The following is a 17060-nucleotide window of genomic DNA, read 5'->3' as shown; positions in this document are numbered from 1 at the left end:
CTAGCATAAAAGTAAAGAGAGAAAGAGGAACTTCAAGAGAAAGTAGCATCACAACTACTGAAGTGAAATGAACAATGCATCATTTCTATCATAAAAGTAAAGAGAGATAGAGGAACTTCAAGAGAAAATAGCGCCATTGCAACATTTGCAAACAAATTGATTGTCTGGAAGTCCACTGCGCCCTGGTACTGGAAGTCACGTAATCTTTCTTGAAGTTCACTGGTATACAACATGCTGCAAATCAACTCAAATTTCTAAGGGGTCTACAGATCAGTTCAGCTTGATTCAAACAAAAATAGCTTTTCATCCAGTAAAGCAAATCAATACACACTACATGTGTACACATCAAGAACACAAAAAAACTACATATTAGGAATTGTCTACATTTATCAAACATGTATACAGAAAGCTAAGCAAGGCCATTAAGGGTGGTTCTGAAATTCATAAAAAAAATCTAGAAAAGAAAAGTATTACTACTGTAAGCATTAGTTTTACATATAAGCTTTTCTTCTACATAAAAACCATTAGTTTCACAGATAATCTGAAATATGTACAGCTTGAACGGGATTCCTCGATATATGTACAGCTTGGATGGGATTACCCGGCACATGTGTAAAGCTTGAACAGAATTGGCATACATTTTTCAAGTTCAGCTGGTTAGGCCAATTTCGGATTTTAGGTCAGGTAGAATTTTCCTATGTAATTATCCCATCCATGACGCATGAGGCAACTCAATTTAAACATAAAAATAAACACTGCAAGATGTGTGTGCTGATAAGCAAAGGGAAGCAACCAATGTGCTGTCAACAACTAACCATGAAGGTTTCACAAGTTAGGATTAAAAAAAGCAATGTGCTGTCATAAACCGAAACAAAGGTTTCAGCTTAGAATTCAAACAAGTCGCGTAAGGCAAAATTACTACATTTAGTCAAGCTGTCGAACTCACGGAATGAAACTGAACGCACTGTATTTTTTCACCAAGACAGTACAGTCAATCCCCGCGTGAAGGAAATCGCTCACCTTCCACGTGCAAAACGTAGGGATATTGACACGCCAGATTAGCGCGGTAGCGTATTGTGCTAAGCAGGAAAGCGCGCTTTTCTGTATTCTTGTTAACTTTCTGAGCTTGTTTTGAATACAACCTATCATATCTATATGTTTTTGGAATCAGGAAATGATAAAGAATAAGATGAAATCATTTTTAGATCGATTTCTTAAATTTTAATCGTAAGACTAATTCATCTAATTTCGTTAATTGTGATCACATTTTAAGAGTAAACATGACATATGTATATATGTTTAGATTCAGAATGTGATGAAGAATACGATGCAATCTTCTTCTTCTTCTTCTGCGTTCGTGGGCTGAAACTCCCACGTACACTACGTGTTTTTTGCACGAGTGGAATTTTACGTGTATGACCGTTTTTACCCCGCCATTTAGGCAGCCATACGCCGCTTTCGGGGGAAGCATGCTGGGTATTTTCGTGTTTCTATAACCCACCGAACTCTGACATGGATTACAGGATCTTTTTCGTGCGCACTTGGTCTTGTGCTTGCGTGTACACACGGGGGTGTTCGGACACCGAGGAGAGTCTGCACACAAAGTTGACTCTGAGAAATAAATCTCTCGCCGAACGTGGGGACGAACTCACGCTGACAGCTGCCAACTGGATACAAATCCAGCGCGCTACCGACTGAGCTACATCCCCGCCCCCACGATGCAATCAATTTTAAATCTGTTCGCGAAAAATCTATTTTAATGACAACTTTAATGAGCAAACTCATTGATTAATTTTTAAGCCTCCAAGCTGAAATGCAATACCAAAGTCCGGGCTTCGTCGAAGATTACTTGACCAAAATTTCAACCAATTTGGTTGAAAAATGAGAGCGTGACAGTGCCGCCTCAACTTTCACGAAAAGTCGGATATGACGTCATCAAAGACATTTATCAAAAAAATGAAAAAAATATCCGGAGGTACCATACTCAGGATCTCTCATGTCAAGTTTCATGAAGATCGGTCCAGTAGTTTTCTCTGAATCGCTCTACACACACACACAGACACACACACAGACACCACGACCCTCGTCTCGATTCCTCCCTCTACGTTAAAACATTTAGTCAAAAAGCAATGTGCTGTCAAAAACTGGACACAAAGGTTTCAGTTTATGATTAAAAAAAAAAAAAGCAATGTGGTGTGAATAACTAGACTTGCAGGCTCCCCTCAAAATAGGGTCAAATTTATCCTACAACAGTAACATTTTAGGTGGCATTCTAAATTTACTTGTCACTGATTTACGCTTCAAATTAAATTTTGGGCTTAAAATTCCACCAGCCACTGATCTTTTGCTAAAATCTGCAATTTATCTCTTGGTGCTGTACTCAGTATGGTGGTAAGATGCAGCAACAGAAACTGTCCTGCTACTTGAGCTGGTGTTATGGTCCCTACTGTCCCCCCTGGTTTACAGTTACTGAACTTCAAAATCAGTCCAAGTTGAAACAGAGAAGTCCTACACATGCCATACACTGGAACCCCTCTTTTATGTCCCACCGGTTTAAGACCTATCCCACTTCTAAACCATTATATTGCCAGATTTTCTGTTCATTTATCTGCACATTTAATTACCTCCAATTTAAGAATTTCCTTTCATTTTATGACCAGAATTTCCCAGATTTTTTTTACAAGTTTTATAAAGGGGGGTTCTACAGTGCTACAAATGAAAGCCTCACAGTGTTGGCCAGCAAGCGGTGTACCAGCAGTAAGTGCCATGCGGGTGACTCATCACAGGCGGTCTTCACAACACGACCCCACCCTCTTGCTGGCTTACCTTGAACTGTCAGTCCGCCCTTGGTCTCACCTTGACTTGACAGCCCTTTGGGCTCGGAATACTTCTTGCCGATGTCGGCAAGAGAGCGGACGAAGGGGAGGTGGATGCGACTCTCGTCGCGATGACGCACACGCTTTTCGTTCTGATGCTTGTGACGGGCCATGAGGCAGTCCCACACCTGGTCTCGCAGGTTGCTCTCCAGCTGGTTGGCTGCGATCATGTTATCCAGCACCATGTCTGCACAAAGGAACGTGTTTGATCATGAGTGTTTATATAATGATCATATGAGAAATTCATGTAGAGATAGTTTACGCTTAGGTTGAAAATGCTGAATCTTGTGCCTGGCGTGTTTCTCAAGCAAAGAATAGCCACCCCAAATACATATGACCACCCCAAAGAATCCCAGAGAAGGTTAATTTTTTTCTATATATTTCACCTTTACATAGCGACCACCCTTTTATAAATGACCACTCTTGGTCGGTCGGTCCCTCGGATGGTTGTTAAAGACAGGTTCAACTGTACGGGTTTAAAAGACCTTTACTACAGTGACCACCCTTCTATAAATGACCACTCTTGGTCGGTCCCTCGGATGGTTGTAAAAGACAGGTTCAACTGCACGGGTTTAAAAGACCACAACTTACTTATAACCTGATCCAACGTGCAGGCGTCTATGTCAAGGCAGACGGTGCCTTGCAGCAGGGAGCACCTGAGTTCAAACAGCGAGTGGAGGGACAGTGTGGCCACGTGGGGCTTGGACCACCTCTCTCCTCCCTCCTCCACATCCTCCTCAAACTTGATCCACCTGAAAACACATTTACAATATTGTATACGGTTGGACCACCCTTTAAGACCCCTGATTAAGACTCCTTCACTTTCATTGACCCTATTTTCTAGGGAGGGGAGGAGGGGGAGGGGAGGAGGGGGAGGGAGGTAGAAGAGGAAGGGGGAGTACAAATATTCCACAATGGGACAATTTCTAATACTAAAAGTGGGAAATTATTACTCAGTCAGCAATATCGGCTGATTGACAACCTGAAAACACATAAACAATAGTGTAGCAGTGGGACCGCCCTTTTAAGATCCCCCGATTAAGACTCGTCCCTTGTAAGACACTATTTTCTCATATTTTCTCTTCATAACCTCTGTAATTGTAAAGTTACCCCCATTTTAAATGAGGAAGAGGGAAGAGGAAGAGGGGGGGGGGGGGCTGAGAGGGAGAGAGAAGGGGAAGGGGGAGTACAAATACTCCATAATGGGACAATTTCTACTACTAAAAGTGGGAAACTCAAAGTATTACTCAGTTAGCAATATCGGTTGATTGACAACATGAAAAAGTGACATGTAACTTCTGTTCATTTTTTTCATATGTAGAGAAATATCTCTTACACTCCCAATCACAAGATCATCCTTACACGGTCCATCGTTACTCTTTGTCAACAGTCTGCTATGTACAGGAGTTGTAATTTCTTGAACATGAAAATAACGCTCACAGAATAAATCAAGCGGTAATTATCACTTTCCACAGTGATTAATGTGCTTCTGAGTTTTGATCCACACTCACGGTTCTCGGTCTCCATGATCAACAATGATTGGTTCACGCCCTTTTTAAGACCCCCCAGTTTAAGACTTCTCCCCCTTTAAGACCTTGCTTTTTCATATTTAACTCTTCAGCTCTGTAAATTTTCCCCCATTTTAAGACTGAATCCCTCCTACTTAAGATTTACTTTATTCAGATTTTTGTAGGTACCGGTACATATAAAAAGGGGGTTCCACTTCATGTACCTTGTCACAGGTTCCATGAATTAGGGACACCCAAGTCTTAAACATTACCCCAGAACACTAAGGCCACAAAAAAAATAGTCTGTTTACGGTAACCCGACCGACCCTATTTTTTTCGCGCGACCCTAGACTTTTTTTTGGCATTTGGGAAAAAAAAATAAAAAAATAAAAATAAATCTTTTGGTTTTTTTGCAAAATAACGTAAAAATATGGTTTTTTGGAAGAAAAAAAAATCCCGACCTACCGACCCTATGTTACCGTAAACAGACCTTTTTTTTTTTTTGGCCTAACAGACAAACACGCGTCTATATACTCTGACATTTAAAGAGTTATCCCTTTTTCCTTACCTTGCTGTTTCTTTCCACTCTTTGACATTGGGATCCTCTTGGCTGGGGAACAGCTCAGCCATTTCACAGAACACATCGTGTGTCTTGTGATCCTCGTCCTCCTCCTCCCCCAGCAAGAACTGCACGCGCTGGGAGGGTGGGGCCGCTGCGTACACAAAAAGTTAGATTAAAACTCCAGCTGATGCAGTAACAGAATTAGGGTTAAATCATTCTCCGAGTCATGGAGAATTCAACATCGTAAAAGCTGAAACCAAAGATGTGTTTGTCAGATTTGTCTTCCCATGCAGCATTCTTTACTAAGGGTGCAGATATCTTAATCAACTTACATCTGAAATATAAGTGAATAATTATATTCAAAATATGAAGTCCTTTCTCCATCAATGTTACTTTTCACCTTGCATGCTTGCTGCCCGCTTCACAAGTATACGAGAATGGTTCACGAGATCATGGCTGAAGTAGAATACTATCATACTTAGCACTGTTACATTAAAAACTAATTCTGAACACCATTTTCTGCTACATTTGTATTACAATCAAACCACTCACTGACAATGACTAAATTAAGTTTTGAAAAACAGCAGCAGTGCAAGTTATCATACTTAAGAATCACATTTATCGAAAACATTCTGCTCAAAACAATTGATAATGCACTTTTATCTTGCCATTTTCTTCTGAAATATTCATTATGTGATCCAAATATGACATTAAAATAAAACAACAATTAAGATATACTCCTGCTTTATCGGTGACATAAAATCAAAAAGAAAAAACACCTCAGATTTCAAATATGCTGTTAAACTAGAACTGCACACACTGTAAAATGATAGGCTTAACTTTCTTAGTGACAACAAGGGTTATCTTCAAAAAATAGTTTTCAACTCTACTAAAAACATCAAATTTCATGTTACTAATTCTATGTTAAAGTTAATGCTGAAAACTGAAAAACACAATTCACAGGAAAACTGACTCCTATGATAAATTTTTTTAAACATTGAACATAATTCCCTATGTGTTAATTATCCACATGTACATGCTCAAATAAACACAAAACATCTTCATTGCACGGGTCTTTGAAGTCTGATCAAATCTGTAATTCCATCTTTTGGATTATTATTGATTTCATTCTCCTTTTCTCTTCTTTCCAAAGGAAACGCAGTAAACCATAACCTCAAGGTTACTTAAAGTCCCCAACACAACTTAAACCCAACAGAACAAAAGGTAACTGAAATTGAAAGTTCCAAAGTTCACAAAACAAAAGAAACTGTTTAAAGTCAGTTCTCACCATTATGGTTAAAAGCTACAGCACTGAAATTCAAGAGTCGTCAACAATGAATTCTAAGTCAGCATGCTTTTATTGATTTGTACAGCATTGATTTTTGCTGATCTAGATTTATATTTCCAGACTAACCACAAACGTGCACATGAGTTAAGAAAAGAGTCAGTCCAGGAAGAAATTACAGAAAGAAACGATGATGCGTTGGACAAGAAAATGCCGTCTGTTAGCGCATCAAGAGTGTTCACTCTTCAGCGCTCTCCTTTGCAAGTTCTCTTTTTCTCCCCACATGCAAACATGCACGGTCTACTGAAACAACTTTCTCTGCTACACATGTAACTAAACACACACAGAAAATGGTTATTCTGCTCACAAATGTGCACAGGTGGTCTAACATCACACTGGAACCATGTACTGTATGAAAAACTGGTCTAAAGTGAGGTTAAGCAATGTCAAACAAAATTATTAGAACAGAACAGGAAACATTACGACTTCTGGAAAACAAATCACACAGAGAAAAGAAAAAGAAATGTGTCAGCAACTTTTTAGGACTACACTTGTTTTAATTGAGTCCAAAGAAGAAAGGAAACATTATGAATCCATGTACATTCCAGAACGCAACTGAAAACATCCCTGTGACCGAAAACGGGCATACAACGTATATGACTGCAATAATACTGTTCAGATTAAACTCATGAGCATTCTATAAAAACTGTGATTGGTTTAAAGAGAGAAAAAGGGAAGATGCACCCTGAAAACCTACCCTTCATTGATAATCCTGTAAGAAAGCAAATGAAAAACCATAGAAGTATAACTGAATCAGCTTAGGCTAACCAATCATTGTAACAAAGTGAAGCAACCTTTCTTTAATCGCTTCCCAATTAATATCATTGTCTGTCAAATGTTCGGATCAAATTGTCGTTCCTGAAATTTGACAAATCACACAAGCAGCCAGTTTAAATAACTGCATTAACTACTTTTAAGTATAATGTACTTACTTGCTAAATCTTCCCTCTTCAGCTGTATAAGCATGTCTGGTTTGTTCATAGGTATATGTACCGACTATGTCCCTATGCTGAGAATAACACTTGTGCTCAGTGGTCCTAGGGAAAACCTGCACTATCCACTAACTTCAACAAATATAAAGACAAACCCAGTGTAGGTCTTGAAAGAAAGAAAAGGGAAGAAAAAAGACCTTTCAAGTTCAGACAAAAACACAATACAAGACAAAAGAACAGGTAAACTGCGCTACACATAGACAAAAACAAAAACAAATACGCAATTTATCAGCCTCAAGCGTTAGAAAGAAAAAAAGAATACTTTCAGTCATAGGAATAGTGGTTTCACATATAAATATAAAGCCAATTATCAGAGAACATTATGCAATTTATCTCCATCAAAACTGCAAATGAATATTCAAGGCGGAAGAATCTAGAACTCATGGAAAAATTTATAATCTGACAACATTTAAAGGGTAAAAATGTAGCGGAAATGTTGATGGTGGATAGGTGCACACAAATCTAAGAGGGCATTACATTTACAATGACAAGAGACAGAGTTCAAAATATAAAAGGTAATCAGTGGGTATTGAAATAATAACAATAATAATAGTAATAAATGATGATAATAAAAGATAACTATAAAAGAAATACAAAAAGAACAGATTGATGGAAAAAAACAAAGCACCTTTTGAATTACCCATCTTGTTAGAAACTGCAGCAATACAAAAATACACAAAACAACTTCAGTAAACCGGTACAAAGAATAAGTTTTTGGCCTCTATCTGTACAATTCTCAAATCAACCAGTGACAAAAATAAGATTAAAATCATGTGGACAAAAATGACAACAACAACAAATTCTGTTACTTCAGGTCGTAGAGAATTTATTCCTCTGTTTTTAATTGTATATTCTGTTGCAGGATTACCGCTGTGACTTGCACAGGAGAGGGGCTGTTTCAATTAATTAAGTGAGAGAAAAAATTCTTGTTTGCAAACTTGATCAGTTACCCCCCAAAAAAAGAAAAGAATATTGCCTTAGCAGTTGAAACTATAATTGAACACTTTGTTATCACAAACGAACCACAAACTAAAAAGCAAGTAGTATTTCACACACACACTTTTCTGTGCGCCTGAAAGGGCTGGTATATATGATTTGTATTTTTTGGACAAGACTTCAGAAAATCCTCAGGTACGTGATAATAAAGATATCTTCTTTGAAGAGTAAAAAATGAAAAATGGGACTAAGGGACCAGACAGCAAACTGCAAGCAGGGATTTAATTCCTTTGGCAAATTTGCCAAAATGAACTTAAGAATGTAGGCAATCTTCGGGTGGTTAAATAAGGCTGTCCTTGGTGTATAACCATTTCCGCACTTAAAAAATATTTGGCAAACTTGATGGCAAACTTTGGTCAATTTGAAATAAGTTTAGGCATTCTTGCGTCTCTGCGCGGAGACCAAACAATACCCTGGGAACTAAAGGCGATGTGAGGCACTAAAATCACCAAAATTAAACTTGGAGAATACATGGAATAACTTAGTTTTCTGGGTAGTTACTGAAGTGATTTATGAAAAGAAATGAAAAATATGTGAATACTACAGGACATAGACTGCCGTTGCTATGGAAACTGGCTTAAACAGCGCCATATTTGATTTCTAGGAAACGGTTTTACAGCAACATTATACATCAGAAATGCATGATATTTGGCACAAAGATACACATGACTTTTATCTACAATCATGTAGAACGATTGTTTGAGAAAAGACAACAGTTGAATTTATATAAATTTTTGAAATAAGGATTACTGAATATGCGGTTAGAAATTCCTTAATCCTTATTACAAAAATTAATATAAATTCAACTGTAGTCTTTAGTAAAAATATCGTTCTATATTTTTGTACAGAAAAGTCATGTGTATCTTTGTGCCAAATATCATGCATTTCTGATGTATTATGTCGCTGTAAAACCGTTTCCTAGAAATCCAATATGGCGGCTTTTTACATAGCAACGGCGATCTGTGTCCATTAATATTTACAAATTTTGCATTCATTGTTATAAGTCACTTCGATAACTACCAAGAACACTAGGTTATTCCATGTATTCTCCAAGTTTAATTTTAGTGCCACACATCGCCTTAACACACTTCAATCTTCTGAAGCAAAGCAAAGAAGAAAAGAAATTTTGAAAAAATCAAGAAAGAAAAATAGAAAGAAAGAAAGAAAGAAAGAGAAAACAAACAAGTCGCGTAAGGCGAAAATACAATATTTAGTCAAGTAGCTGTCGAACTCACAGAATGAAACTGAACGCAACGCAACGCAGCAAGACCGTTTACTCGTAGCATCGTCACTCCACCGCCCGTGGCAAAGGCAGTGCACGTGGAATTGACAAGAAGAGCGGGGTATTCGTTGCGCTGAGAAGGATAGCACGCTTTTCTGTACCTCTCTTTGCTTTAACTTTCTGAGCGTGTTTTTAATCCAAACATATCATATCTATATATTTTTGGAATCAGGAACCGACAAGGAATAAGATGAAAGTGTTTTTAAATTGATTTCGAAAATTTAATTTTGATAATAATTTTTATATATTTAATTTTTAGAGCTTGTTTTTAATCCAAATATAACATATTTATATGTTTTTGGAATCAGCAAATGATGGAGAATAAGATAAACGTAAATTTGGATCGTTTTATAAATTTTTATTTTTTTTTACAATTTTCAGATTTTTAATGACCAAAGTCATTAATTAATTTTTAAGCCACCAAGCTGAAATGCAATACCGAACCCCGGGCTTCGTCGAAGATTACTTGACCAAAATTTCAACCAATTTGGTTGAAAAATGAGGGCGTGACAGTGCCGCCTCAACTTTCACGAAAAGCCGGATGTGACGTCATCAAAGACATTTATCAAAAAAATGAAAAAAACGTTCGGGGATTTCATACCCAGGAACTCTCATGTCAAATTTCATAAAGATCGGTCCAGTAGTTTAGTCTGAATCGCTCTACACACACACACACACACACACACACAGACACACACACACACGCACACACACACGCACATACACCACGACCCTCGTTTCGATTCCCCCTCGATGTTAAAATATTTAGTCAAAACTTGACTAAATATAAAAAGAAAAAAAGAAAGAACAAGTCGCATAAGGCGAAATTACTACATTTAGTCAAGCTGTGGAACTCACAGAATGAAACTGAGCGTAGTCCGCCGCTAGTGCAAAAGGCAGTGAAAGTGACGAGCCTGTTTGGCGCGGTAGCGATTGCGCTGTGCTTTACTGTACCTCTCTTCGTTTTAACTTTCTGAGCGTGTTTTTAATCCAAACATATCATATCCCTGTTTCCTCCTTGGGGATGAAGCTACCAGGGGAAGGGATTGTGTTGGAGGTGCGGGTAGAGGGGTAGCCCTCCCGGTGCTCCCCCTTGGACCTCCCTAGTCTAGGACCCTGGGTCTTCGCGAGGTGGCCATTGTGGCGTAATCCCTCCGGACTAGCATAACGTTTCCCTATCCCAAGACCGACCGTGCGTGGTCTATGACCACATCCTATACGAGGTGACCCTATCAACTAGGCAGCGCAAGCCCCTAGGCGAAACACGGCGGATCTAGAGGAGAGAACCTCGATAAAAAATTTGAGCTGCCATGAAGACGGAGCATGTTGGCTGAGGACAGCGGGCAGACCTTCTGTGCCGACACCCATCTACAGGAGAAAACCAGGCATGCACGCATCAAACCCAACATGGCCATGGCCATATATGTTTTTGGAATCAGGAACCGACAAGGAATAAGATGAAATAGCTTTTAAAACGATTTCCGAAATTTAATTTTGATCATAATTTTTATATTTTTAATTTTCAGAGCTTGTTTTTAATCCAAATATAACATATGTATATGTTTTTGGAATCAAAAAATGACGAAGAATAAGATGAAATTGTTTTTGGATCGTTTAATAAAAAAAATAATTTTAATTACAAGTTTCCGATTTTTAATGACCAAACTCACTCATTAGTTTTTAAGCCACCAAGCTGAAATGCAATACCAAACCCCGGCCTTCGTCGAAGATTGCTTTGCCAAAATTTCAATCAATTTAATGGAAAAATGAGGGTGTGACAGTGCCGCCTCAACTTTACACAAAAAGCCGGATATGACGTCATCAAAGGTATTTATTGAAAAAATGAAAAAAACGTCCGGGGATATCATACCCAGGAACTCTCATGTCAAATTTCATAAAGATCGGCCCAGTAGTTTAGTCTGAATCGCTCTACACACACACACACAGACACAGACACACACAGACACACACACACACACACACATACACCACGACCCTCGTCTCGATTCCCCCCTCTATGTTAAAACATTTAGTCAAAACTTGCAGACTAAATGTAAAAAATGAAAGAAAGACAGACAGAAAAAAATTGGAAAGAAAGTCAACTTCAATTTAAACTTTTCAAGGACAGCCAATGTAAGGCAAGATCTGGCAAGATCTGGCAAGTATAGGGTGCATAAAAGTTGCAATCAAAGATGGAAGACTAGATCCTGAAAACAATTAACAATTTTTTTTTTTTTAATTTGTGGGTGGATATAATTTAAAGAACTAAGAGGTCAGTAAGAGCAGCATACAGCTTGTAAGACTTGCTGACAAAACCAAATAAAGACTAGACTGTCTACACTATGAATTCAGCATTAATTCACACCTGCATCAGAAAAACACTACCAAAAATCACTGAACAGAACGGCAGAGCCAGACACGGAGCCAAGGCACAAATAACAGAATTCAAAGAGATACTGGCGCAAAACATGCACTGTCAGTTTCACAAACGTTCCAGTTAATGAGAGTAACTGCGTAACTTTAAGCTACCACACAGTGCAATAGCCGTTGCAGATGAGACTGATGTGATGAAAGGTCAGTTTTCAAGCTGAAATGCTTTTGATATACATAGAGTGTGAGTGTTTCTCTGTTTGAGTGTCCGTATCTGGGTGAGTGCGTGTGTGAACCAAATCATTTGGTGATATTTAGTATTTTTTACTTATGTATTGCTTTAGCGAAGTAGTAAGATTTCATTCGACATTTTGTGGCTCGTGGTTAAACTATTCCACTCCTGGCAAAGTCAATTTAGATGTATGCATTTATTAAAATGTACATTAAATCTGAACTCCTGAATTGAAAATGTAATGTAAAATAAAATGTAATGCACCTATACATGTAAAGCTGTACTTTGAATGTTTGCTGGAACTATCAGGAAATTCAGTCTTAAGTGAAAAATTATTTTTTGTTGCTTTGTGTGTTCCTGTTGCTTACAAATCAGATTCCTGTGCCAGTAACTGAATCAAATGACACATAAAGAATTATGTGAATGTTGCAATTTCAGCCCTAAATGCTTTGATTTTTGTCAAATGTTTGCTCTTTTGATGTGCTCTCTCTCTCTTTCTTTCCCCTTGTCTCTCTCCCTCTCCCCCCCTCTCTCTCGTGTGTACATATTCCTATGATTTAGTTTTTTCTTTTTCTTCTTTTTTGTCAATGCAAATATATTTGCATATATGTGATTTTACTATTAGCCCTCTTGCTTGTATGCTTATACTACGACCCTTGTAAAAACATTTATATCCTCTCTCTCTCTCTCTCTCTCTCTCTCTCTCTCTCTCTCTCTCTCTCTCTCTCTCTCTCTCTCTCCCTCTCCCTCTCCCTCTCTACCTCTCTCTCTCTCCCTCTCTCTCCCTCTCTCTCTCTTATTTCGCTAAACATTTTGTACTAGTGTTAACGGATGTGTAGCTGATTTGAGCAACTTTATTCCCAAATGAAAAGTATAACTATGTCAATGTAATTTTGTAATTTTTGAGTTCTCCTTATGTAATTCCTTAAATGCACATTGTGTTGCATTCCATACAATGTATTTCTGTATTTTATATTATTGAATTTTTATTTTTTATGTCCGTCTGTCTTTATGTGTTGTATAATGGACAGGTTGGAAGAATTATAGCTTTGCCTAAAACCTTTATCCTTTTGTAATAAAGGTCTGAGTCTGAGTCTCTCTCTCTCTCTCTCTCTCTCTCTCTCTCTCTCTCTCTCTCTCTCTCTCTCTCTCTCTCTCTCTCTCTCTCTCTCTCTCTCTCTCTCTCTCTCTCTCTCTCTCTCTCTCTCTCCCCCCCACTCTCACATACACACTCATGATCATGACCACCGCCACCACACATTCACACATATGGCTGCAGGCTCAGAAAATGATCATGATCAAAAACAAAAACAAGAAGAGCTGATAATGCAATGCAAACCAGTGCAGTGGGAACTGCACTGCACCACAGGCATATGCTGCAGAGCACAATCATTCAGAGGCACACGCCTGAAACACATTTACCCTACCTGTGGAGCTAGCACCCGCATCCTCAGCCCCTTAACAGGCAACAATGGCATTGCCAAGTTAGACAATGTAGGTTGAAAAAGCCCTCTCTTTTTTTAACTTTTAAACTTAAAATCATCAGTCTCTGCTTTTTCAAACATCCTACACTGACAATTCTCCAGCCAGGAATTATTCTACCCTCACCCCCCTACAGAACCCATAACCCTCCCCCCCCCCCCCCCCCCTCCCAAAAAGAAAACAAAATCTTCTGCACTTCCATTCTTTCCTAGTTCTTTTTTCTTCCTTCAACACATTTGTGTCTCAAATCATCATCAAGAATGGTATGGATAGTCCAGTCCTCCCATTACCACAAAAACCTTTAATTCTGTTTTCTTGCAAAAGTGTGTATACAATAAAAATCCAAAACTAGCACATAATAATCCAGAATCCAATCAATTCAAAAAGAAAACCTGTAATATGTCAAGAGATTCTCCTTTCTTTTCTTTGTTTTTACACCTTAAAAGTTCTTTGGAACAATGTTAGTACTTATTGACTGTGGACAATATCTCCACAAATGAAAAACAAGCCATTAACGTTAAGCAAAGAAGATGTTTTCCCTCTTACCCATTGGTGGTTCATCCCTGAGACCACGAATTTCATCTTTTGAGCTTTTCTTGTGACGATGACGACGTCGTCGCTGTTGTTCTCGCTGGTGGCGTGGTAAGTGCAGCCCAATGTACACTGTGTCCTGTTTTCTGTGATCTGTGGGAAGAAAGACAAGAAGCAGACTCAGACACCTGGGAACCCCTGTTTTGCACTTGGAGTATTCTCAAACAAACTTGGTGTATTTTCAGAAAAATGAGCGTACTCCACACAGCGTTTGAACATCCATGATTCAAACAAGCTTCACACTGCCACCGAGAGAGAGAGAGAGAGAGAGAGAGAGAGAGAGAGAGAGAGAGAGAGAGAGAGTGTGTGTGTGTGTGTGTGTGTGTGTGTGTGTGTGTGTGTGTGTGTGTGTGTGTGTGTGTGTGTGTGTGTGTGTGTGTGTGTGTGTGTGTGTGTGCGTTGGGGGGGGGGGGGGTAATTCTGTTGTGATTTTTGCCGTTAACCTGACAATCTATTTTCTGTCTAAACATGAGGTTGATCCTGTGACAAAGGATTTACAAATTACGTCAGGCAAGGAAGTTTCTGGTTTTTGTTTGTTAACATTGACATAAGAGTATAAATACTAACATAGCAAGGAGATATATATACACATAACAAAATGCCCACATAGTGTATGGCTACACGTGTCAATGAATGTATCAGTATGACTACATGTGTTACCAGTAAACGCAATCCCTAGTATTATATGCTGACCTTGTATGTCGGCATCACTGGGGGCGTGGTAGACGAAGGACCCATGGTCCTTCACTGGCATGGAGGCATCCAGGTTCCGTTCTGGCATGCGACTCATGGTGGCTGGCGATGTGTCTCAGGCCTGTGCGTTCAGGTGGATTCTAACGCTTCTGCCCCTTCAGTCCACATCAAATATCTTCTTGCACAAGCACCTGTTTGGGATCTGCAACATAAAAGAGAGTGAACTGTTTTACTGACCATGTCAGTCATCAAAAATCTTCTGCTGAACTCAGAATAAAGATTAAAGCATTCATTGATTTTCACAGGAGCCTTTTGGTGAACCATGCAATGAATGGCCTAGACGACTTTCCTCAGGGAGAATGAAGCTCTATTCACATCTCTCTTAAATGTACAGTACACCCATTGTAGAGGTTAAGGGAATTGCCTTCCAGTCAGGCATTGTGAGATCTGTTATGAAGACTTAAAAATCCCTGACTGAATGCAGTCTTGATAGCCCATGCAGTGTGCAAAACAACACAAAAACTTCTTCTTTTCTTGTCGATCGCGACACTAAATCAGCACATCAATCTAAAAGGACGTCAACAAACAAAAGCAAAACACACGAAAGAATAGAAAAGGAAAACACACAAAAGAATACAAAACAAAGCCCATGATAATCAATCACTCCCCAAACAGATACGGACAATTAAATTCTCATCATCTCTGTTATTGTTAACCTGAGCAACGAAACACACCAAAAGCCAACAATGTCACGTGATCAACAAGCTTGCATACCATCTCATGAACCTTGCTATCAAATCACCAAGTTCCACCGATCCCTGTTCTTTGTGGCACAGGGCAGCCATTAAACCAAGAAAATGATCATGTTAATGGCATTATCTTAAATAGTTTACAATATGATCAAGCCCGATATATATCATGGCCAATACCCATGGATCCCTGATCCAGAAAAATAATGTTCACAGTACTTAGCACTAACTCAAATAAATAAAATCGGGCCCTTGAGAATAGACGAATTCCAGAAGTAGTTGTGTAGGGTTTGTATGGGTTGTGAAAGAGTGGATATCTCATTGCTTTTGGTGGGACAAACAATCCACAGGCCAGTCACTATCTTTCTTTCTTTCTTTATTTGGTGTTTAACGTCGTTTTCAACCACGAAGGTTATATCGCGACGGAGGGAAGGGGGGAGATGGGATAGAGCCACTTGTCAATTGTTACTTGTTCACAAAAGCACTAATCAAAAATTTGCTCCAGGGGCTTGCAACGTAGTACTTTCTTTTCTTTATTTATTTGGTGTTTAACGTCGTTTTCAACCACGAAGGTTATATCGCGACGGGGAAAGGGGGGAAATGGGATAGAGCCACTTGTCAAGTGTTTCTTGTTCACAAAAGCACTAATCGAAAATTTCAAAACTAAATTTTCATTTAATTAATATACTTACTCAACTCACATAAATGGCATTAACTTCAGTTCATTGCTAAGATATTGAAGTAGTACTCGACCCTGGTAAGGGGGGAAGTAACTCCCTAAGAAAAACAATCCGTAGTCAAGGACGGGAGTCACCTCCCCTACCGGTAACCCGCACATGCGCGGTCCTGCTACCGGCCTTCATTCCCCCACGGAAACACACACCTGTAACACATATAATGTTAGCGGGGATGGATGGGAGGGTATAAACGATGTGAGTTGAGTAAGTATATTAATTAAATGAAAATTTAGTTTTGAAATTTTCGATTCAATCACATATTCTTACCTCAACTCACATAAATGGCAGATTGCACATAAAGGCGGTGGGATACTCACATTAAACTCTTGGAAGTATCTGGCCTGCGGCAACCATGGCTGGGAGGCAGTTGGTACCGTCCGGGTGAGTGCTGGCAATGTCCCGGAGGTAGTAGCTGAGGAAGACATCTTGAGACGTCCAGTATGCAGCTTTGAGGACGTCTGACATCCTACCAGACTTGAGGACAGCTAAGGAAGTTGCCCACGCTCGAGCCTCGTGAGTCCGAGGTGATCGAAGAGGAAGGACTGACTGCCCCCCCCCCTTGTGTCTGCCACCACTGATAGGCATGCCTTATAAGTGTGGAAGACCATCTGGTAAGCGTGGTTTTTGCAATGTCTTTATTTCGGG

General features: G+C 39.2%; 1 protein-coding gene across 3 annotated transcripts in view; it reads right to left on the bottom strand.

Annotated features, from left to right (window-relative positions):
• The window catches only part of LOC138959111 (sodium-driven chloride bicarbonate exchanger-like), a 133376-nt gene that overhangs the window by 52449 nt on the left and 63867 nt on the right, over positions 1 to 17060 (bottom strand). Inside the window, exons 3-8 of one of the 3 annotated variants that reach the window (XM_070330460.1) lie at positions 14930 to 15131; positions 14192 to 14329; positions 13591 to 13620; positions 4953 to 5097; positions 3468 to 3628; positions 2827 to 3063 (exon numbers count right to left, since the gene is read on the bottom strand). In XM_070330460.1, the coding sequence (XP_070186561.1) occupies positions 2827 to 3063; positions 3468 to 3628; positions 4953 to 5097; positions 13591 to 13620; positions 14192 to 14329; positions 14930 to 15026 (808 nt within the window). In that variant the 5' untranslated portion in view covers positions 15027 to 15131. The remainder of the gene's footprint in view (positions 1 to 2826; positions 3064 to 3467; positions 3629 to 4952; positions 5098 to 13590; positions 13621 to 14191; positions 14330 to 14929; positions 15132 to 17060) is intronic. The other 2 variants (XM_070330462.1, XM_070330461.1) reach the window with 2 other exon arrangements.

The sequence above is a fragment of the Littorina saxatilis genome, linkage group LG2 (genome assembly GCF_037325665.1).
Source record: "Littorina saxatilis isolate snail1 linkage group LG2, US_GU_Lsax_2.0, whole genome shotgun sequence".
Classification (NCBI taxonomy): Eukaryota; Metazoa; Mollusca; class Gastropoda; order Littorinimorpha; family Littorinidae; genus Littorina; species Littorina saxatilis.
Note: the sequence above shows the minus strand (reverse complement) of the source record. Positions and strands in the feature narration are given on the sequence as shown.